The sequence below is a fragment of the Lonchura striata genome, chromosome 5 (genome assembly GCF_050655825.1).
Source record: "Lonchura striata isolate lonStrDom1 chromosome 5, ASM5065582v1, whole genome shotgun sequence".
NCBI lineage: Eukaryota > Metazoa > Chordata > Aves > Passeriformes > Estrildidae > Lonchura > Lonchura striata.
In genome coordinates this window covers 17,466,872-17,487,280 of record NC_140707.1, presented here as the reverse complement: position 1 = coordinate 17,487,280, position 20,409 = coordinate 17,466,872, and the positions used below count along the sequence as shown (strand labels likewise).

The window sequence follows — 20,409 nt, the reverse complement described above, 5'->3', positions numbered from 1 at the left end:
TGATTTGAAACCTGTACTATGTTTTAAAGCATTTCTGTTACAGGGTGGACTCCACAACACAGGCAGATACAAGTGCTCAGTGAAAAGGGCCAGAACTCAAAGGCAGTGGCTCCACAAGCAGCTTCAGCAGAACATCTTGGATTTTTATGCCTAGCTGATTAAACTGTATAATTCATTCCTGTCCACAGCAATAGCAGAAACAGCCTTCCATTCCAGGCATAAATTAATTATTTATGGTATGTGGGAAGATCTTCACATTTCCAGGAATCCTGAAAACCCTGGGCAAGTCTGGGAGCACTGGCAGCAATTGTAACTACAGCAGCTTTGTGGCAATTGCACTGCTCCATACAAACTGAGGCTCTTCTTCACAATTTAATGGACATCAACATGGGTCAGCAGCACTGGTGTGACCACTGTGGATAATTAATCATTCTGAGTAGCTGCATAGTCTTGAGTCTACTTTCTGGACAAATAGGAAACTGACTCAGGAAGTCTCTGTTCCTAAAATCATTGAAGCACAAAAGCACCCCTGGAAAAGTGTCAGCAAATGTTTGGGCTATTCTCATACTCATACCTTTGAGTTATTGGTGGAAAATTACTTGAGGCTGCATGAAAGTCTTTTGAACACATGCATTTAAAGGCATCCTGAAGTCCTTCCATTCTTCTGTCCAAACTAAGAGTGTTTTGGGTCTTTTATGACAGAGAAATATGACCCCTTTCCTTCAGAATCTCACTTCATCATTTTCTGAAATGCTGCTTTGACACAGGCTGTTCAATAACAAGGTTTTTCTTACCGTAGATATAGGAAACTCCAACAAGCTCGAAGATGGCAATGATGACAAGAGAGTAAGAGGCTGCATAAGTGTCCACAAGCTGCAACATATACATTCCACCCTAAGGAAAGAAAAGAAAAGATGACTCGTGGCACTGAGGCAGGCAGAGCAGAGAGGAGCAGGAGCCAGGGCAGCATCCACACATCAGCTGGACCCGGGCTCGTGCTGTGCCATAGCCTCTTCCTTCTGGCTGAGTGAATCCCAAATCCAACAAGGAAAAAGCAGTTTAGCACCTGATTCTGCTAGCCAGGACAGCTTGGGAAGACTTTGAATTCAGTGCTTTAAGATTAAGGACTGATCTGTGATCAGACCTTCCCCCTGCAGTGTCTCAAACCATATCATACTATGACAAAAGCAAAATCACCACTGGATGTAGAACTTCCATAATAATGAGTCCAGTCCTTCTGTTTGGAAAGGATTTAATATCCTGTCTCCATGATGGAGTTAAGCAGCATAATTCAAGTGAATAAAGGACTGAATCCTTCCTGGGCTTTAGAACAGCAAAGTTGGGCTAGTAGGTGATGAGGTAAGGGGGAAGAACAGAAAGAAAAAAGGGGTGAAAGGATGGATAAAATACTAAGATTTTGTCCATCTCATCTTGAAATTATATATAATGCTGAAGGCATTAGTGAAGAAGACACTGAGGTTTATCAGTAGTAGATGGGAATTCCAGTATTAACTCCACAGTTTGCCAAGACCATCAGTATATGTCTAATCTCAGAGGAAAGGCACTCAAAACAGCTGTGCATATTTATATAACATCTAAAACTGGGGTTTTTTTTTCCTTTATTCATAGAATGGGTTGGAAGAAACCTTAAAGGTTATTTTATTCTATCCCTACTGCCATGGGTAAGGACACATCCCACTATCCCAGGCTGCTCCAAGCCCTGTCCAGCCTGGCCTTGGACACTTCAGGAATGGGGCAGCCACAAATTCTCTGGTCACCCTGTGCCAGGGCCTCACCTCCCTCACAGCGAAGAATTTCTTCCTAAGGTTTATTCTAACCCCACCCAGTGTGGGTTGAATATTTAATTTATATTACTATTTTGGAGATGTTTGACTAGAGAAAATTTTAAAGGCCTGATCCTCAGAAAGATTTGAGTAGCAAAGTATTTTAAGAATATCTCAGTCAGAGCATCCATTTATTATTATTATTGTTATTATTATTAATAATAATTATAATTATAATTAAGGTTTTCAGACGCAGCATGCGTCCCTTGTGGCAGAATTCAGCTGAACATTTTTCAGCTTGTGCAGGAGGAAAGCAGCCAGCAGAGGGGGGCTGGGGACAGGCAGTGGTGCCCAAAGCCAGCGTGGTTACCTGAGTGATCATAGGAAATCCCATGATGAAGAAGGACACGCAGCAGCCCAGAGTGAACAGCGCCTTGTGCGTGCGTAAATACTTGGGGAATTCATCTGACACGGAGGTCACGATGGTCTCGATGGTGGCAAACTGAAAAACAAACAAAAAGGGCTCATCCCAGTGCACACAAAGTGATCCAGCTGGATATTAAACATTATAACAGAGTATTTGGAGTCCTGGGTGTTCAATGCCCAGATGGCAGCACCAGATCTCTGCCAGAATTATTCCAGCATTGATGGCCTTGCTTCGTTCCTTTTTTCATGGGTCACTGCTCACGTGGGAATTGGCAATCAATTGCATGCTCCTCCAAACAGATAAACAGGAAAATCAAAAGGAAAAGAATGGGACACAAAAGCAGTTTACCATCGTGTCTAATCCAAGAGTTAGAAGCATCAAAAAGAATATTATAGCCCAGAAGGGAGAGAGGGGCAGCCTAGTTAAGGCTTCTGGATAAACCACAAAAGCAATCCCAGGACCTAGAAATAAGAAAAATAAAGGTTATCAGATTCCATCTTTCCTATTTACAGAAAGGCTTAAACATTACAGAGTTTAGCCTTACCTGATTAATTTCTATTTACCCTGTAAATTTCAAATCACTTACTCCAGCTTTCCAAGCAGAATGCGGATTCAGCCAGCATACAAACACGCTGATCCAAATTTTTTAAAAATCAGCAAAAATTGCACACTGCAGCAATGTTTCTGTCCTGCTCTGTGATCAAATTCCTGCCACATCCCTGCCAAGCAGCAACCCATGGCAAACATCCACACCTCAGTGCTACAACATGAATGGAAATGCAAATACTCTTCTTCAACTCATGGCCACATTGTTAAATGAGGAGAGAGTATAAAATATGCCCAGAGCTGATACCTGACAGAAGGTAATAACTACTGTGATCCTAAAAAAATCCACAAGAAAACCCAAAATAATGCAGAGCACAAGAAATTAAGGAGATGGGATCTTTTAAAGCCTAAATCAGGAATTTTCCATCTTTGTTTGTTTGTTTGGGGGGTTATTTTGTTTTGTTTTTGTTTTCTATATCGGGCTTTAATTTCTATTGATCGTAAAGAAAGAGTATTTTTGTAAGGGCTTAGATCTGCCTGGGAGCAGAGGCTGCAGGGCTGTGGTGGCAGCAGGGGGCACCTCCTCTCCATTTATCCATTTTGGCTGAAGGGATGCTCACTCCAAGCTCTCAGAGATGTTTCCTGCCAGGTGAGACACAAATGCCATCAGCCAAGCTGGTCTCATGCCAAGAGAATGGGCTCCCCCCTGCTCTGCCCTGGCCATTTCTGCTCTAGGTCATTGCACCCCAGTTCCTCCAGCTGCTTGTGCCCAAGGGAAAACTGCTGCTTGCTCACTTACTGAGAAAAATACACTTTCAGCAGCATAAAAATCATCTTCTTGGGTTTTTTTTTTTTTCTTTATTCATAGAGTGGGTTGGGTTGGAAGAAACCTTAAAGATTATTTCATTCCAAAATTTGTGCAGTGCTTGGGGCTCCTTCTGAACAAAAGGCAAATATAAGAGTTAAAATACAGTAAAAAAAAAAAAACTCTGTACATGACCCAGTAATTTCTGCTTCCTTTAAAATGTGCTGCAAAAAATGACTTTTTGCATGTAGAACCTCTGTTGTATTTACAAACACCACTTTAATCTCTTGATTAAAGATTTCTTCTTGACTGTTGGAGATAAAGGCTCCGTTTAAACTCACTGCCTGCATACAGAAGTTTAATTAAGTCTCAGAATAAAGAGTTCCCATTAATCACACCTTTAGGAGAAGTTAAATTATAGAATATGAACATGTCTGCATGTCAGCCCCTCACAGCTCTCCTAGATAACACACCTGGTAGCATCCAACCACAGCAAATAGCCACAGGGAGGCAAGCTCCCACTCCTTCCATCTTCCAAGATTTGGTGGGCATGAACTCTTTATAAAAGTGTATTAAAGCCAAGAAAACTCCAAGCACTTTATATGTCTTTAAAAGTAAAATTACCTTGAACTTTCATTTTAAGATATAACATTTTTCAACTATACTATGTTCTTAATCAGAGAGTAGAACAAAAAGAGGTTGTGCTGCCTTTCCCTCCATGTTTTATTTGTTCATCAGATAAATGAGTTTTTCCTGGAAAGAAAATTCTAAAAAAAAAAAAAAAAAAAAACCACCAAAAACCATACTATGTTCTTCAGATTAATATTTTAGGAGAAAAAAAAAAAAAGAAAAAAATTTAAAACTCCTTTCCATTAACATTTTCATTCAAGGTTTTAAAAACTTAAAGGGAGATTCTGCATCATCATCATGTGGCTTTTTTCTCCTTCACTGCAAAAAGAAATACAATTTTAGAATTAAAAAAAAATAATAATCTGGCAATAGCAAGGGCTGTTCTTTTCCCGAGTTCTTGAGTTTACTTTTTAACTACTGCTATGAAACGCACTACCTCAGTCCACAATTACACTTGATCTTCACTCTCTTCCTATTGCAAATTCATCTTTTATTACTTCACTAAGTTTTGTTTCCCCCTGTCACGGAGACCAGCAAAGCCTGACCCTGATGAACCAATTTTCCATGATCTGAGCAGCTCTGAGAAATGCCCTGACAGCTGGAACAGCTGGGAACAGAGAGCTCCAGCCTGGGGCTGTTGCTTGCCCCAAGCACAGCTCCTTTAGCTCCAGCTCCTCACTGGAGTGCACTGTGGTTTCCATTTTTGGGGCTGAAGTCTAAAATAAATATATAAATTTATACATTACTCCTAAAAACTCCTACAAGCCCCTGCCAGGAGGGTGCAGCCGGGTGGGGTCAGGCTCTGATCCCAGGGAACAGGGACAGGACAAGAGGACAGAGTTCCAGCTGTGCCAGGGAGGCTCAGGCTGGAAATCAGGAAGAATTTTTTCACTGGAAGGTGGTTAAACATTGGAATGGTCTGCCCAGGGAGGTGGTGGGGGCCTCATCTCTGGAGTTGAGAGCTAGGGTTTAGCTGGCATACTGGTGCTCAGCTCTACCAATTAAGACCTTTCAAATCCCCACTAATGACCACCTCTCTTTACTAACCAAGATGTTCTGATCAGCTCTTCAGGAATGTTTTGCTTCTCCATGGAGGCACCTCCTGGCTCCTCACAGTCCAGAAGCACTGCCAACCCCTGGCACCAGATTTCTCCCACCCTCCTCTCATCCAGAATTTCCACCATCAGAGTTAATTTTTACTTTGAAGAGAATTTGACAATGAGAAGGCAAATATTCCCTCAGACTACATGAAGGGACCATCCCACCCTACCCTCCATCAGCCATTTACACAAAGGCTTAAAATGAGTCTCAACTTCCTTCTCTTACCAAGCAAGTTTTGACTCAAATCTTGACTTCCCAGGCTACTTTTTCCTGTGCAAAAATGCTTACACGTGGCTTAGGAATCCACACCAGCTTGAAATCATCATTCCCACCTCCTAATATCAATGATATTGGAGTGATCATCTCTCATCTGGGAGTGCCACGGGGTGCCTGCCTAAGCAATGAAATGCCAGCGAGCCCTACCTTGGTCTGCCACGGCTTCAATGTTCACTTGGAGCTGGTTTGCCATGAAGCCAATCACTGAGAAGATGACAAAGCCTGCAAAGATGCTGGTGGCACTGTTGGTGCACGTGACAATCAGTGTGTCCCTGCAGAGAAAGCACAAGAGGCCTGTTGGGACACACACAGGGAAGGTTTTGTCTATGTATTTCACAAGGAAGGTTTTGTCTATGTATTTCAGGAGCTTCTCACCAGCACACACATCTTGTGTGTGTGTGTATCCCTTGTGGGATGCTGGTGGTGAAGGCACGCTTTGACACCCATCAGAGGGCACAGAAGTCTCCACAGCAGCACCAGGATCAGCTCTGCAAGCCTCCATCACCCATGTGCAGTGTAGGAACCATGCAGGAGGCAAGCACCTCTGCTCTTGGCCTCTCTGAAGGAGAGAGCCATGGGGACTTGATTTTAAAGTATTTTTTAACTCTTTGCTTCACAAGGACATCTGCTCTCCATATTAGCTATGGACTAACCACTGCTGTCCAGCTGAGGTGGTTTTGGTCTTGTCCTTCCTGTGTTTATACACAAAATTCCAGGGTTAAACTCACAGAGCTTGCTCAATCACCTTCCTATCAATAGAGGGAGGATTCCTTGGTATGTTTTTTTCCATGGTTGTTATTATCAAAGGAATCTCAAGAAATCTATAGCTGAACACCTTACCATGCTGGATATGTCAAGCCTTGACAGCAAACCAGCCCTCATGAGCCCCACCCACAGTTATTACATTCTTAAAAGGATTTTTTTCACAATATGCATGTCCAGAGAACTTCTCCATAAACTACTACGTCTTCAGAAAAACAAATTGCTCACTTTAAATATTTAGGGGGTTTATGTTGGCTAGAATTGTTTATTCCTACTGCTATTATTTTGTCAGGAAGAGAATGAAATACAACTTGCAAAGCTGTCAAAGAACCTCACTGAGCTGGCAAATTTCTAGAATGTCTAACAGAGCATGTCTGAACAGGAATGATTTTGTTAATTCTTTGGGTCTATAGAAAAAAAATGAGTGTCCTGTTTGGAATCATCATGTGTTAACCTTCTTTCAAAACCTGGATAGGTTTGAAATATTTCAGGTACCCATTATGAAGCCAATTTATGAAAGTTTACTGCAATTACAGATTTGGGACTACGTTTAAAATTAATGTGTAACTGAAAATTACAATTGATGTATTAAAAATTTAATGATTTGTGATACATTAAAATGTAATAGAAATTGAGAGAAAATAGTCATGCTTCATTTCAATATTCAAGGTTGTGTTGTAAAATTTAAAATATTGAGAGTAACTAAGCTTTTCTAATTGTTTCTACTTCAGTCTTTCATATCCCTCCCTAACACAGGTAAAGCATGTATTTGGTATTAGAACCAAATATTTTTATACTTCATTACCATGTATTCCCTTCAAAAATTTCATTAAGATCTTCCAAACTCCACAAAAGATTGTTAAATTAGTGCAGAAAGGTAGCATGATGCTTCCTCCATTTCCCTCCCTTATATTTTGATTGTAATTATCCATTAAAAAAAAAAAAAAAAAGACTCAGGAATAGCATTTTCAAAAACAGGACCCAAAGGATTGCTGGGTGGGAGTTACTGTGCACACAACACTGTTAGCTTTCATCCATAGTTTGGGATAATTTAATTATATTACTTTTGAGCACTAGTAATTTTTTTTTTTTAATTCCTTTTTCATATTCTCATCCACATTTCTTTTTTAAGTTAAGTATTTTATATTCTATACTTAGAAGCCATAGGAGATGGCAGTGGAAATCCCAAGGAGTGTTTGAAGTCTTGATTGGGGAAAGTTTTGGATCATCCCCTTGGGGGAATCCCTGTGCATGCTGCTGGCTGTCCTGAATCAGCACCTCTGGCATTGCAAGAATTGGCAAAGCTTTGCTTCAGACTGACTCTAAAAGCTGTAAAATAGCAGGGAAGCACTTCACCAATGCCACTTGCTTTGGTGTTTTCCATCTGCAGACATTTGAGCTGCCAGGCTTTTGCATGAAAAATTATACAATGTGACTTTTTCCCATGTAAAAATAGCTCTCAAATAAGCGATTTTAGATTTCATAGCATGAAATAAGTAACTTTTTGCATGTAAAAATCACAGTAGGAGTAATTGGAAAAAGAAAGAGCATTTAGGAGATGTAAGAATCACATAATGGAAGTTGCCAGTTAAAGCCCTGCCTGTTTCACAGTGCAATTTTCAGCCCACTCTGCCCATGGGCTGTCCTTCAGCAGAGCTGCCAAGTGATTCTGTTTCACTCCTCGCAGCTCTTGACACATCCCAGGCTGTCCTTCAACCTCAACCTCCTAATTCTGAAAGTGGGGAGCCAGCAGGAACTTTAATAAGCCTAAATGATCATCTTGAGAGTAGTAGATTAGGGCCTGAAGAGAGGAAAAAATACACAAAACCAAAAATGGTTAAATGTAAATGAAACACACATACACCAAAAGAAAGAAAAAAAAAATAGGAAAGAAAGGAAAAAGAGGAGAAGAAAAGAGAAAAAAATACAAGAGAGGAACAAAGACAAAAGGACTGCAGGGAAAAAAAAATACAAGGGAGAAAAGACAAGAGATGGAGTCCTGCAAACCAGATTTCTGGAAGATGAAGGATAACTGTTTTTTGACAAACCTGTTCAATAACACAGATGTATTTCACTCTTACACACCTGTAGCAGTTATTATGGAATTTGTTGTATGAAGAGAGGGTAATTAGACCTCCCCATGCTGCAGATAAGGAGAAGAAAATCTGAGTGGCAGCATCCTTCCAAACCTAAGTAGGAAAGAAAATAGCATCAGCTTCAGGAAAGAGTTAGACCAATGGATGTCAATAGAATATTTAAAAGCAAAATCCTGCCACTAAATACATCAGGCTCACGTGATAAGAAACACTGTTCTTGTTGAGTCCATGTAAAAGGACAATATAAACCTTTCTGTATATGGAAGACAGAAATATAAAAACTATATTGTTTGATATATATCAGTTCAAATGCATTCAGAAACAAAAAATACAAGTCAAGAGGGAAAACCTGCATCAGACACTGCTGTTTTCTTTGCCAGTGACCCTAAATAATACTTCACCCATGTAAGATGAAGAACAGGTTTCCACAGATGACAACCCCACCTCTGCACACGGAAAAGGATTGCAACAGCCCCCGAGAGACCTGTGATTTATTCACCCCAGCAGCTCTGAGTGCAGCAGCAAACCCACCATAGCATCAATCAGCTTCTCCCACTTGGGCGTGATGAAGTACCAGATGCCATCTCCAGCTCCGGGCAGAGTCACTCCTCTTATGAGCAGGATGATGAGCACCACGTAGGGGAATGTGGCTGTGAAGTACACAACCTGCACGGGCAGAGAAAAAGGCCCTGAGAGGCTTCATCTGGGTGGGAAGAGAGGAGGGGAAACCAAAATGCCACTACTGCCAGGAGAAGGCAATTACTCAATTACTCAGTGTCGCTGTCGAGGCAGGATGGAATGAGAAGATTTTGACTCAGAAGGCTGTGAGAGTAAAACTCTGATTTATTCAAAATACACTGCTCTTTTATATAGAGCTCTGCAAGGACCAACTCCATTGGTTCTGAAGTGAAAACAAGTCACAGCATTGGTGCAGAGTGCTTGACGCACAGTGATAGAACTTAACTATAAACAATGTGAACAACAAGAGAGATAAAGAATTATTTACATTCTTCTCCAACTCTTTCCCAGGCCTCTGCCTGGCTAGAAACTCTCAGTTTCTCTCTTTGACTGAATCTGAGTCCCACAACTCAGTCTCAGAGACAGAAGTCAGGGGATAAACTAAGGAAACAACAGGGTTATTTCCCTGGAAATCTGGAATTTTACAGCTCTTCCTGCTGCTGGGAACAAGGATAACATCAATAACAGTGGTAAGAGCTGGAATTCTAGGCAGAGAAGGGAATAGGGTTCCTCTCTCCATCTGGAGAGGAGAAATAGTAATTTAAAGCTAAAGGAAAATCTCACTTTTGAACATTGCCCAGAGTGAACTATCACAGTTCAGTAGAAATGAAAGGAGAAGTGCTATTCAGTAACATATTTCTGTAGTTTTCTTCTATATTTTTTGTATTTAACAAAAAAAAAAGCCTAAAGAATTTTTATTACTCTTAGTACCTCTTAATAATTATAAATCACCATGATGATAGTTATGGTCCAAATTCAAAAAAAAGGAAAGTCTGAAATTAGCAAGACAGACCTAACCATCATGATGTCTAAATACACAACAGTGGCTGTGTGTTTAATGCTTTAATAATTAGCTAGAACACAGCTCTGTGTTCAGATAAAATCCTTGTGTTATGGCCAGTTAAGCTTTACATTCAACACAAAATTATTCCAAATATTTTTCACATCAACATCTGACCCTAAACAAAACAGAATCATACCATAACACACGATGGAATTATATCATGGAATGGTTTGGGTTGGAAAGGACCTGAAAGATCATCTCATTCCAAGCCCTGCTGTGGGGGACACAGAATGACCCTGCCTAGACCAGCATGATCCAAACCCAGCCCAACCTGGCCTTGAGCATTCCCAGGGATGGGGCAGCCACAGCTTCTCTGGGCAACCCGTGCCAGGACCCCACCACCTTTACAGAGGAGATTTCTTCCTGATGTCTAATCTAAACCCTCCCTATGGCACTTTGAAGGAATTTTTCCTTGTCCTGTCACTCCATGTCCTTGTCCCAGTCCCTCTCCAGCTCTCCTGTGGCCCCTTTGGTGGTGGAAGTTCTCCTGGGACCTTTCTGTTCCCCAGCTGCCCCATAGCAAAGATACCTGTGAGCCCCTGAGTACCTTTGTGCTCTCCTCTGGGCTCATTCCAAGAGATCCTCCCTGTGCTGTGGGCTCCAGAGCTGCACACAGGGTCACCCCAATTCTTAAGATTTTCTGAGTTTACATTCTGTTAAAAAACTTTCTCACACAATTTTCTATTAACAACATATTGGTTTGCATTCCTTCATGGGGATGGAGAAACTTGATGTACTAGTGGTTTGTCCAATGTCTTTGGAGAGGTAACACATTCACTCTCCAATCCACTGTCACCTTTAGGAAAGCATAAAAGTTAAAATCAAGAAATAAACCTTCTCCTTTGCCTTGCAAATAGCAACAGCTCACGTTGTGCTTTCACACAGGGCTCTAGGTGGCTCCTCCAGGGCAGGGGAGAATCACCTCCCTCAGCTGAAGTGGCTTTGCAAACTGCTTTTCAAACTTTTCTTCTTGTTTCCAACAAGTTGCCCTGATGAATTTCTGCACAGTCAAGATACTGAACTAATCTCTACATAATTACAGGATTTCTATCTCCAATACCCAGGGGTTAATGTTAATATTTTTCTCTCTGACATCAGTGTCAGTATTTCTCTTGGCCACGAAGAGTCACTTAGAGAAATATCCTTTGCCACATCCAAGCCCACATTATTATCCAGTCTCTTGCCTTTCATAAAATATTTTTTCCTAACCAACTAGAGTAAGGGGGGAAAAAATCTCAGCTTTCCCCTGGCACTCTGAGTCCCTGGATTTTCTGTTAATTGCCAAGTGATCTCCCAGGAGATGAAGTCAGCTTCTAGAAGCAGAGGGATGGCTTCGAGTTGGAACTCTGTGACCAGCCCTAGAAAATTCATGTCTCCATTTCCACCATCTTTATCCCAGGAAATACCTAGTTGTGTTGCTCACACACACACTGGGCTTTTTTCAAGTGCAGTTCTGATTTTAAAATATGTTACTTAACATTTTAATTTACATCCCAATTTCTCGGATTTCACTGAAATGTGAGATGCTGGCAGAATTTTTATGAACGCCACACAGAATGGGGAAGGCTGGAAAGTACCATTTGTGCCATCCCACTGCTGAGTACAGCTGAAGAGTTCATTTTAAATTTATTGAAGGTTAGAGGAAAAAAATGTTGAACAAAAATACTTTCTGTTTTAACTAGAAAGGAAAACACAGAGAGGAAAAAGGCATTTCAATTAATACTTAGTCATTTACTGAAAATATTGTCAAATAATTCATCCTTTAAATGAGAGTGTGAGTCCCTCAAAACCAGCACCCTGCTTTCTTGTGTGTGTACAATCACAAATATTGTTCTTACTTTTCCTGATGACTTGATTCCTTTAGCAAGGGAGGCATAAACAATCACCCAAGCCAGGAAAAGAGATAATGCCAAGGGCCATCTAATCTCACCAGGATATTCAATCCCTGCTGAAATCTTCAATACAAAGTACCTAAGGGGGGAAAAAAAAAAGATTAAAAACTTTGGGGAAAAAAAAAATAATGAAAGCAACCACAGGCAGTAATTCAGCGTAAATTCCTTTTTTGTTTTGCTTCAGTGTCCTCAGCAGTTTCTCTGGATGGTTCCAGTGATTCTCACCATGTATTATTTTATTTATCTGCATTGCAGTAGTAGATAAAACTGCCGGGCACGGGCCGACAGCCCAGCTGTGCTAAGCAGCACAGGAACAGAAAACAAGTAACCAGTGTTTGAATTCAGCTCTCATCAGCCCTAAGCACAAAAAATGAGCATCACTTGCTGCCCTTCACTGCCGTATTTCTGGTTTTCCAAGCCACGCTGTCACCTGTTCCAGTGGATTTTACAGAAAGATCAGCATATTTTTGCTAAACAAAGAAAGATCTTACTTGAAGTATTCTTCGCTGCCACTGACAAATGTTTTGTTTCCTTCCCTGGTGAAGTTAACCATGGTTAGATTTGGATAGGCACTCATACAGAAAGTAGAGTTCTTGATTTGTATTTTTGGGTGGTCGCCAATAATGCAGGAATCTAGGAAGAAACGAGGAGGGGGAACAGAAAAATAAAGTGTACAGATTTTTCGTTGTCGTTGTAAAATGACAAGAATGCATTAGATCACACCTAATTACTTGAACTTTTGTTCAGTTGCCGGCACCTTTTCCAAAAGGTCGTTAACTAGTTTTACTTTTTTCCTTTTTCATGTCATTGTGTATTTGGGACCGTTTGCAGAAACGTTTTTTTTGGTGGGTTTTTTTTTTTTTTTTTTTCGTTAAAGAGAAGCTTCTCTAAAGACAAATCATTTATCTTTAGCAGACACCCCAGGCTGCCAGCTGTGGTATTTTGTTGCCTACACAGAGCTTTCCTTTGGGGGAAAAATATATTTTTTAAAAAATCGGTATTTTTTAGCATTTAAATTGACAAATCTAATTTATGCTTGGTAAGGAAAAAATTAAATAAAAGTAGAGGGGAGTGCTCATGGGATACAGATCACTTCCGAGTGGTTTGGGAAGAGCTCGTTCCCCGGGGCTGGGAGATCTCCCGGCCGCGGCCATCCGCAGTCTCCTCGGGCATCTCCCAGGGGCGCAGCTGAGCTGCGGAAAGCTCTGGAAAAACCACGGCAAATTTTAAACCAAAACGGAATACATCACTAAAAGAAGAGTACGAGCGTGCCCCAGCTTACCTAGCAGAAGTTTGTTTTTATCTTTACAGTCCGGCGTGTTCCAGGGGTTGTTACAGGAGGCCCAGGGGAGCACGGGCACGAAGGAGGCGAACAGGTAGAAGAGCGTGTAGCACAGGATGATGTTGTAATAAATGGCGATCAGCACCGAGATGATCAGCATGGCGATGCCGCAGCCTGCGGACACAGCGGCACAGCGGAAAGCCATCAGTGATTAATGCCGGGCCGGGGGCTGCCGGGCGTCCTCCGGCACGGGGACAGCGACAGGGATGGGGACAGGGACGGGGACAGGGACGGGGACGGGGACGGGGACAGCGACGGGGACAGCGACGGGGACAGCGACGGGGACAGCGACGGGGACAGCGGCAGGGACGGAGACAGGGACGGGGATGGGGACGGGGACAGCGGCAGGGACGGGGACAGCGGCAGGGACGGGGATGGGGACGGGGACGGGGACAGCGGCAGGGACGGGGACAGCGGCAGGGACGGGGACAGCGGCAGGGACGGGGATGGGGACGGGGACGGCGGCAGGGACGGGGACAGCGGCAGGGACGGGGATGGGGACGGGGACGGGGATGGGGACGGGGACAGCGGCAGGGACAACGGCAGGGACAGGGATGGGGACGGGGACAGCGGCAGGGACGGGGACAGTGACAGGGGACGGGGACAGTGACAGGGGACGGGGACAGCGGCAGGGACGGGGACAGCGGCAGGGACGGGGACAGTGACAGGGGACGGGGACAGCGGCAGGGACGGGGACAGCGGCAGGGGACGGGGACAGCGGCAGGGGACGGGACGAGCCGCCCCGCTGCCGCAGGGAGGCGGGCAGGGCGGGGTGCGGGGCGGCTGAAGCCGTGCGGGAGCCGGGGTGCGGGCCGCGCTCCCCAGAGCCCGCTCCGCTCACCTTGCAGCGCGGGGATGGCTTTCCAGACCGACACGGGGCCCTGACTGGCAAACTGCCCCAGGGAGACTTCCAGGAAGAAAATGGGGATCCCGGCTAGAGCCAGCATCATCAGATAGGGGATGAGGAACGCACCTTGGGGGCGGGGGGAGAGAAGAGAGAGCGAGCTGAATCACCCCCTGGCACTGGGGACAACTCAGTCGAGACATTTTTCTATTCAAATGTTTCGGTTTGTGACCGATTCCCCGTGCCGCCAGCCTCGACCGGGCAGGAGGAAGCGGTGTAGGGGGGGAAGATGGGTGTCAGCTTTCTACATTTCCAGCTTTTTCTACAGACAGTAAATACTCGTTATTGTTAAATGAGTATTTAGTACCTCCCACTTAGAAGTTTCTACGTGTAAAAGGAAAAGAAAAAAAATCACAATTTAAAAATAGTTATTTACAATTGCCTCTTGCCTCACAGAAAGCGGCTCTGACTGGCTTTACACAACTGTTTTCGATGATCACAGCACCGCTTCCCTCAGCTGAGAACCCTTTCGAAGAGGGAAAGGGTTTACAGCTGCAAGGGTTTAACCCGGTAACATCCACGGCTTCTCCGTTTCAGTAAGAGCCTCTGGTAGGAGAACCCCTGCAAATAAATTTCTTCTTGCCCTTGTAAACTGTAAACGGCTTAGCCCCTCTTCCAACTTCTCTCCTCTATTCAGCTGATCGACATTCGCTCTATTTCGAACGATTATTTTTCAGTGGGATCGTGGAGAGATTTAGAACAATTCCCCCAGACCTCACGAAGTAACGGGATGTCTGGACTCGGGATCAAGCGTCCTCTTGTCGCTGTCCCGACTCTGAAGTCCCTCCTCTTTCCCCATCCCACCGATTGCGGATTCAGAGCCGAGTGCGTGTAACCGAGGCGAGGGAGGTTCCTGAGCCCTGCCCCTGCGATGATCAACACGCCTCTTCATTTTCCTCCCTCTCCAGCATCAATTGCAGGTGTTTTTAAGGAAAGCGCTGCCTTTTAAGGAAATCTCTACAGGGTTTTCCTGCTTTCAGAGATGACAATAAAAAATAAAAATAAAATAATAAAAAAAAAAAAACCGCCGGGAATAAAACCAAACAAGCACCCAAGCAAGTGTTTCACCAAGTGTGTCTGATGGTCTGAAGATGTTCCCGCAACTCGGCTCAGCCCGGGGCTGGCTGCCCGGCAAGGGGAAGCCGCTGACCCTGCTTCCCTCGTGTTTCTCCCCGCCAAAGAGGCCGGGACTGGCTCAGACCCGTACGGTACTGCAGGTAGAGAGACAGGAAAAAGCCATCATACCTCCCCCATTCTTAAAGGCCAGGTACGGGAACCTCCAGACATTGCCCAGCCCCACTGCATAACCCACCATGGAGAGGATGAAATCCAGCTTGCTAGACCAGTTCCCTCGGGCTTTATTTTCATCCCCCACATCGTCTTCCTAAAAGAGCGGGAGAAAAGGAGGGGAGGGGGGAGAGAGAGAGATGGGAAACCAGCCACTTTAGCAACCAAGCTCCCCCGCCAGCCTCTCCTTTATTAAAAAAAGTTCCCGAAAGAGGGGTTTAAAGCGCGGCCCTCCGCCGAGCGCTCGGGGTGACTCCCTGGCTCCTGGAGAGGTCCCACCGCCTCCCCCGGGGCTGGGAGCCCTCGGTGGCCTCCGGAGGGTCGGGACCGCCGGGCGGCTCTCAGCACAGCCAGGAGAAGTGAAAATCGCGTTTGCCGCGCCAGCAGCGCCCGCTTCCAGGGAAAATGCGGATGGGCAGGAGGAGAGGGACCTCCTCGGCCTCGCAGCACCCGCGGCATCCCCTCCCGGGGGCCTCTTAGGGGTCGGGCCGATTTATTTCGCCCTGGTTTTGGTTACAGGCTCCGAGGCACGCGGTCCCCGGCGGTTTGGGCGGGCGGACGAGCCTGAAGAGGGGAAGGGCAGGGCACCCTTCGGGTGTGAGGCTGGGGACAGAAGCAGACCTCGTGCCAAGGCATGTGAGGATGTGCGGGTCAGAGCCGCGGGGCAGCGACAGGCACGGCTCGGGAAGCGGCTGGAATCACGCAGGATGCCCGGTAACACTCGCCAGCACCGCAGCACTGGATCTAAGATCCTCTCTCCCCTCCTCCCTTCGGCACAGCCCCATTCCCCGCTCATCTGCACCCGATTTTAGAGCTTCCACCCCAAATCGATGCTGAGCGGCAAAGACCTCCCGCAAGCTGAATGGGGGAAGGAAGACCTGTAAGGAGACGACTCACCCCCTCCACTCTGCCAGGGAGAACAGAGGTGCTGCCATCCGTGCCCAGCACCACGGTGCTGTGGCCCAAGGCCACCCAGGCGTTGTTCTGCTCCAGCGTGCCCTTCCCGAGGCTGGGGGCAGCGTCCCCGTCCGCGCTCTGCAGCGCGGGGATTTTGCAGTGCGGGACCGCGGCTCGCCCGGCGGCGCTCGGCTCGCAGGGGGAGCCGGCCACAGGCTCCCCGCGGAGGGTGGAGCTGAGCAGCGGGGTGCTGCTGGCCTCGCAGACCCCCGCTTTGGTCCTCTCGAGCTCGCTGGGTTTCGCTTCCTCGCAGGGAAGGGTTTTGCTGTGGCTGGAGAGCGAGCGGGGAAGGCTGGCGGGGGCGTTCTGCGCCTCATTTTCGGGGCCGCTTCTTCCGACGCCCGCACCTTCCTTGGGTGCGGGAGCCGCCGCTTCAGGATTGTTCACGAGCTGCCTGCTCATATCCCGCTGACTGGCGTAATCCTAAAATGAGAACGCCACGTATTTTACCAAAAGGAGAAGAAGAGGGGAAAAAAAAAAAAAGTGTTGGCACCGCTGAGATTATACGAATTTTTGTCCTCGTGCAGGAAACGCATGCGCCAGAAAATCGGGATACAGGAGTGTTGCAGAATTTCCAGGAGCCACGGCTCGCCTGTTTGCCCTCCCATGCAACGTTAATACTCTGGGGGAAAAAAGAGTACGGTACACAAAACAAAACAAAAAAATCAAACACCCCAACCCCTCCCGCCCCCAAACCTCCCAAACAACAAACCTCAAACAAAAAACAACCCCAGCATCTGCAAACCCGTAATTCAAGTTTAAATAAGTGTTTCTACAGCACTGCGACGCCAGACCTCGTTAGATTTCACATCACGACTGTAGGATGCTCCCTTCCCTATCACCAGTGTAGAAAGATTCTTTAATTTTACGCCCCATTTCCTTTCTGTCATTCAACAATGCACATCGGCTTTTTTTTTTTTTAATATATATGAGCAAGAGACAAGCTGCCCTGTAGGCAACCAGGGATGTTAAAAAACAAGTGAAATAATGCTGGTGAACATTTCTGAGCTGGCTGCTATGCTTCGAAGCCCGTCAGCAAGAGTGTGAAATGCAAAAAAACCCCAAACAACCGCACCGCCACAGTGGGATTAACGCCACTAACAGCAGGCTTCCCCCATTCTTTTTCTTATGTTTCCGACTCACATAATGCTAAAGATTTATTTAAGCTTCCCTATCATTAAATAGATTACTGACGACACTCCCACTCTCACCTTTACCTTTTTCTCCAGTTTAAAACTAGCACTTGAAATGCATCTTGATTTTATCCATTAAGCAATGCACAGGCGAACCCTGCCTTTTCTGATGTTAGCTTTACAAAACCCCCTTTCTTTTTTTTTTTTTTTTCCAGAGTGTCTCACAAGCCTCCCCGTCACCCTTCCACAAGTTTTCTCTCCGTCGTAGTCCCGCTCTCCCGGCAGCAGGGACGGAGTCCGAGGGACTCGGTCACTCAGTGATGGTTTTTGGGGTACCAGCGCTTTCCCCGCGCCATCCCTGCCCCGGCCGCGCTGGCAGCACCGCGGGCAGCTCTCCCTGAGCACCTCCAGCCCCGCCGGCATCGCAGGGAAGAAATCCAACACTTACCATGTCTTAAATAGCCACAGAGGGAGCCGGTGGAGGCGAAAGGAGCAGTACAGGCAATTGTCAGACTGGATTTCGCCCAGTTCACAGCAAAGCTTTCTATACTTCCTTGGGAAAGACCGGGTTTGCGTCAGTGCATAGCAAGGTGCCCTTCGCGTGACATTTTCTTGATAATAAGAGCTTGATAAATCATTGCCCTTGGTTTGGGATTTTAAAGGGACACCGGGGCGCTGGCTGGCTGTCACTCCCGCGGCGGTGGCATTGCGTGTCCCTGTGACTCATATGGGGGCTGAGCACCAAAGCTGAGCCGGGGCGCGGCAGAACTTTCTTCTGGCAATTAGAGCCGACATGTGAGAAACACGTACTGCTGCGTCCCCGGCGAGAGAAATGGGGGCAAACCTTCCATTTCTACTCCTCTTCCTCCTCCCTCTCGTTGTAGTGCAATCCAGATCCCTTTTTAAAATCTGCAGTTCACAGATCAGACGCTATAATAGCTTTTTTACATACGTTATCAATTTATATACCCATATACATGGATATTAAAAAATATAAAAATGATCAGTTTTGTGTCTAACCACGTACCTATATATGGAGTGAGAAGTTCACTGTGCATAAAGTACACAAATACATTTAAATCGTGTCTTTCTTGATCTCGTTGCACGAAATTACATTGTATCGTTTAATTTTACCGTGCCACATGGGGGAAACGCCAATTAAATTTAAACGATACACACAAGGAAACAAGATTCTCTTTCGTCAAGACTGTCTGAAGAGCAGTTAAGTGGGAGCAAAGATGACGGCAACGACCCTGAAGTTGCTGATGTTCTCCCCTCACCCATCAAAGCATTTATGTATGATTATTGGGGAAGAAATTATTCGTCATTAGAAGTCAGGTGTTGACTGACAATCGTTTTTTTGCAACGAAGTGTTTCACACCTAATCACCTCTTGGAGGTGTGATTTGCTATTTGAGGGGGCTTTCTCAAAGATTGGTGAGCAGAAGATAATTTTGTTCACGCAGACAAAAAAAAAAAAAAAAAAAGAAAAAAAAAAAAAAGAAAAGCGCATTGGCGAATGGGGATGCTCCCTACGCAACCTTGCCAGTTGTTTCAGCGTCAGCGGTGCTGTTGATCCGCACAGAGCCTGCTGCTGTCAGCTTTATTTCACAGTATTTCACATCGTGGCGTAAGCAGAGGGGAGCGTGCGCCTATGCAGGGCAGGGGAGGAGGGGCCCGAATCGCCAGCACCGCACGGCTTTCTTCTGCGTCCTTACCTTTACGGGTTACGAGCTTTTTTCTCCGGCGGAGAAGGAAACAAGAAATGTACTTCTTTACCCATGGACAGCCGCGGGTGCCTCCCCCGGCGGGCCGGGCCGGCTCCGCTCCAGCCTCGCCCCGCGGCCCGGCGCTGCGGCGGCGGCTGAACCCCGCTGGCCGCGATTATTGACAGCCCCGCGGCCAGCAAAGCAGAACGGCGAAAATCGCTTGTGGCCGAGGAGATCAGTCAGCCTCGCACGGGGAGCTGCGTTCGCAGCGCAGCTCGTTACCTTGTGATGCTGCTTCGCGCATCTCCGAGCGCCAGGCTTACCTGTACCACAGGTGTATCATTGCTGTGTGCACATACAGGCATCTTTACGCACACTGCTTCTAGATTGTTGCACGCTCCTGCCTCTAAAATCGCTTTTCTGCCTCTGCTCTGTCGTGCAGAACAGAGCCTGCTCTCGGGGGAAGCGTCCCTGCCCATGGCAGGAGCGGAGCTGCATCAACTTTAGGATCCCTTCCAAGCCAAACCACTCTGTGATTCCATGCACATCCTCCTACTGAGGAATGGAGGGGCGCTCAGAGAAGCTGGTGTTGGTAGGGAGGGGAGAAGCTGGTGGTTTATGGTGGTTTTTTACTGGTGTTTACTGGTTTTTACTTTATGTGTTGCAGCGTTTCCTTCCCGAGGCATTCTCCAGCCTCAGTGCGGTCTGGCCGTCAGCTCAGCCGCGCGTACCCCAATTACATTAATGCCTCTAAAGGCAGGGCCGAATTAAAAGCAACAGGACGGTAGTCCAAGAGATATTTTGGTCGGGAGGACACCTAAATATCTTCTAGAGTCATTAGGTTGACTTATTTTGTTTTTCCAAAATTCGGAAAACTCACTCTTCACGTTCTTTTCCAAGATATGTTTTTGCTTTCTCCATCAGCGTTGAAACGCGAAATCGAAGTTTCACCCCTGGAAAAAAGGAGTCGATCTCCTTTACCTTCTGACAGGTCAAGAGCACCTTTCCTTCCCCTGTGCCCCGGGGAAAGCTCCGGGAGGACCCCGGCCGGAGGCTCTCGCTGAGCCCCGGAGCCAGGGATCCATTCCTGGTCAAGGGGGAGCCCCACAGAGCAACAGGGCTCGGTTCCCAAACATTTCCCTTTGTCCCGCCCGTCCGTGGCCGGCCCTCGGGGCCG

General features: G+C 46.1%; 1 protein-coding gene across 1 annotated transcript in view; it reads right to left on the bottom strand.

The window, feature by feature from the left end:
- SLC6A5 (solute carrier family 6 member 5) overlaps positions 1 to 19,663 on the bottom strand; it is a 32,830-nt gene extending 13,167 nt beyond the window's left edge. Inside the window, exons 1-12 of the mRNA XM_085579865.1 lie at positions 16,332 to 19,663; positions 15,393 to 15,531; positions 14,085 to 14,216; positions 13,184 to 13,357; positions 12,393 to 12,534; positions 11,848 to 11,980; positions 8,959 to 9,093; positions 8,417 to 8,520; positions 5,717 to 5,841; positions 2,560 to 2,672; positions 2,155 to 2,286; positions 795 to 894 (exon numbers count right to left, since the gene is read on the bottom strand). Of these exons, the coding sequence (XP_085435991.1) occupies positions 795 to 894; positions 2,155 to 2,286; positions 2,560 to 2,672; positions 5,717 to 5,841; positions 8,417 to 8,520; positions 8,959 to 9,093; positions 11,848 to 11,980; positions 12,393 to 12,534; positions 13,184 to 13,357; positions 14,085 to 14,216; positions 15,393 to 15,531; positions 16,332 to 16,793 (1,891 nt within the window). The 5' untranslated portion in view covers positions 16,794 to 19,663. The remainder of the gene's footprint in view (positions 1 to 794; positions 895 to 2,154; positions 2,287 to 2,559; positions 2,673 to 5,716; positions 5,842 to 8,416; positions 8,521 to 8,958; positions 9,094 to 11,847; positions 11,981 to 12,392; positions 12,535 to 13,183; positions 13,358 to 14,084; positions 14,217 to 15,392; positions 15,532 to 16,331) is intronic.
- Between the last annotated feature and the right edge of the window lie 746 nt (positions 19,664 to 20,409).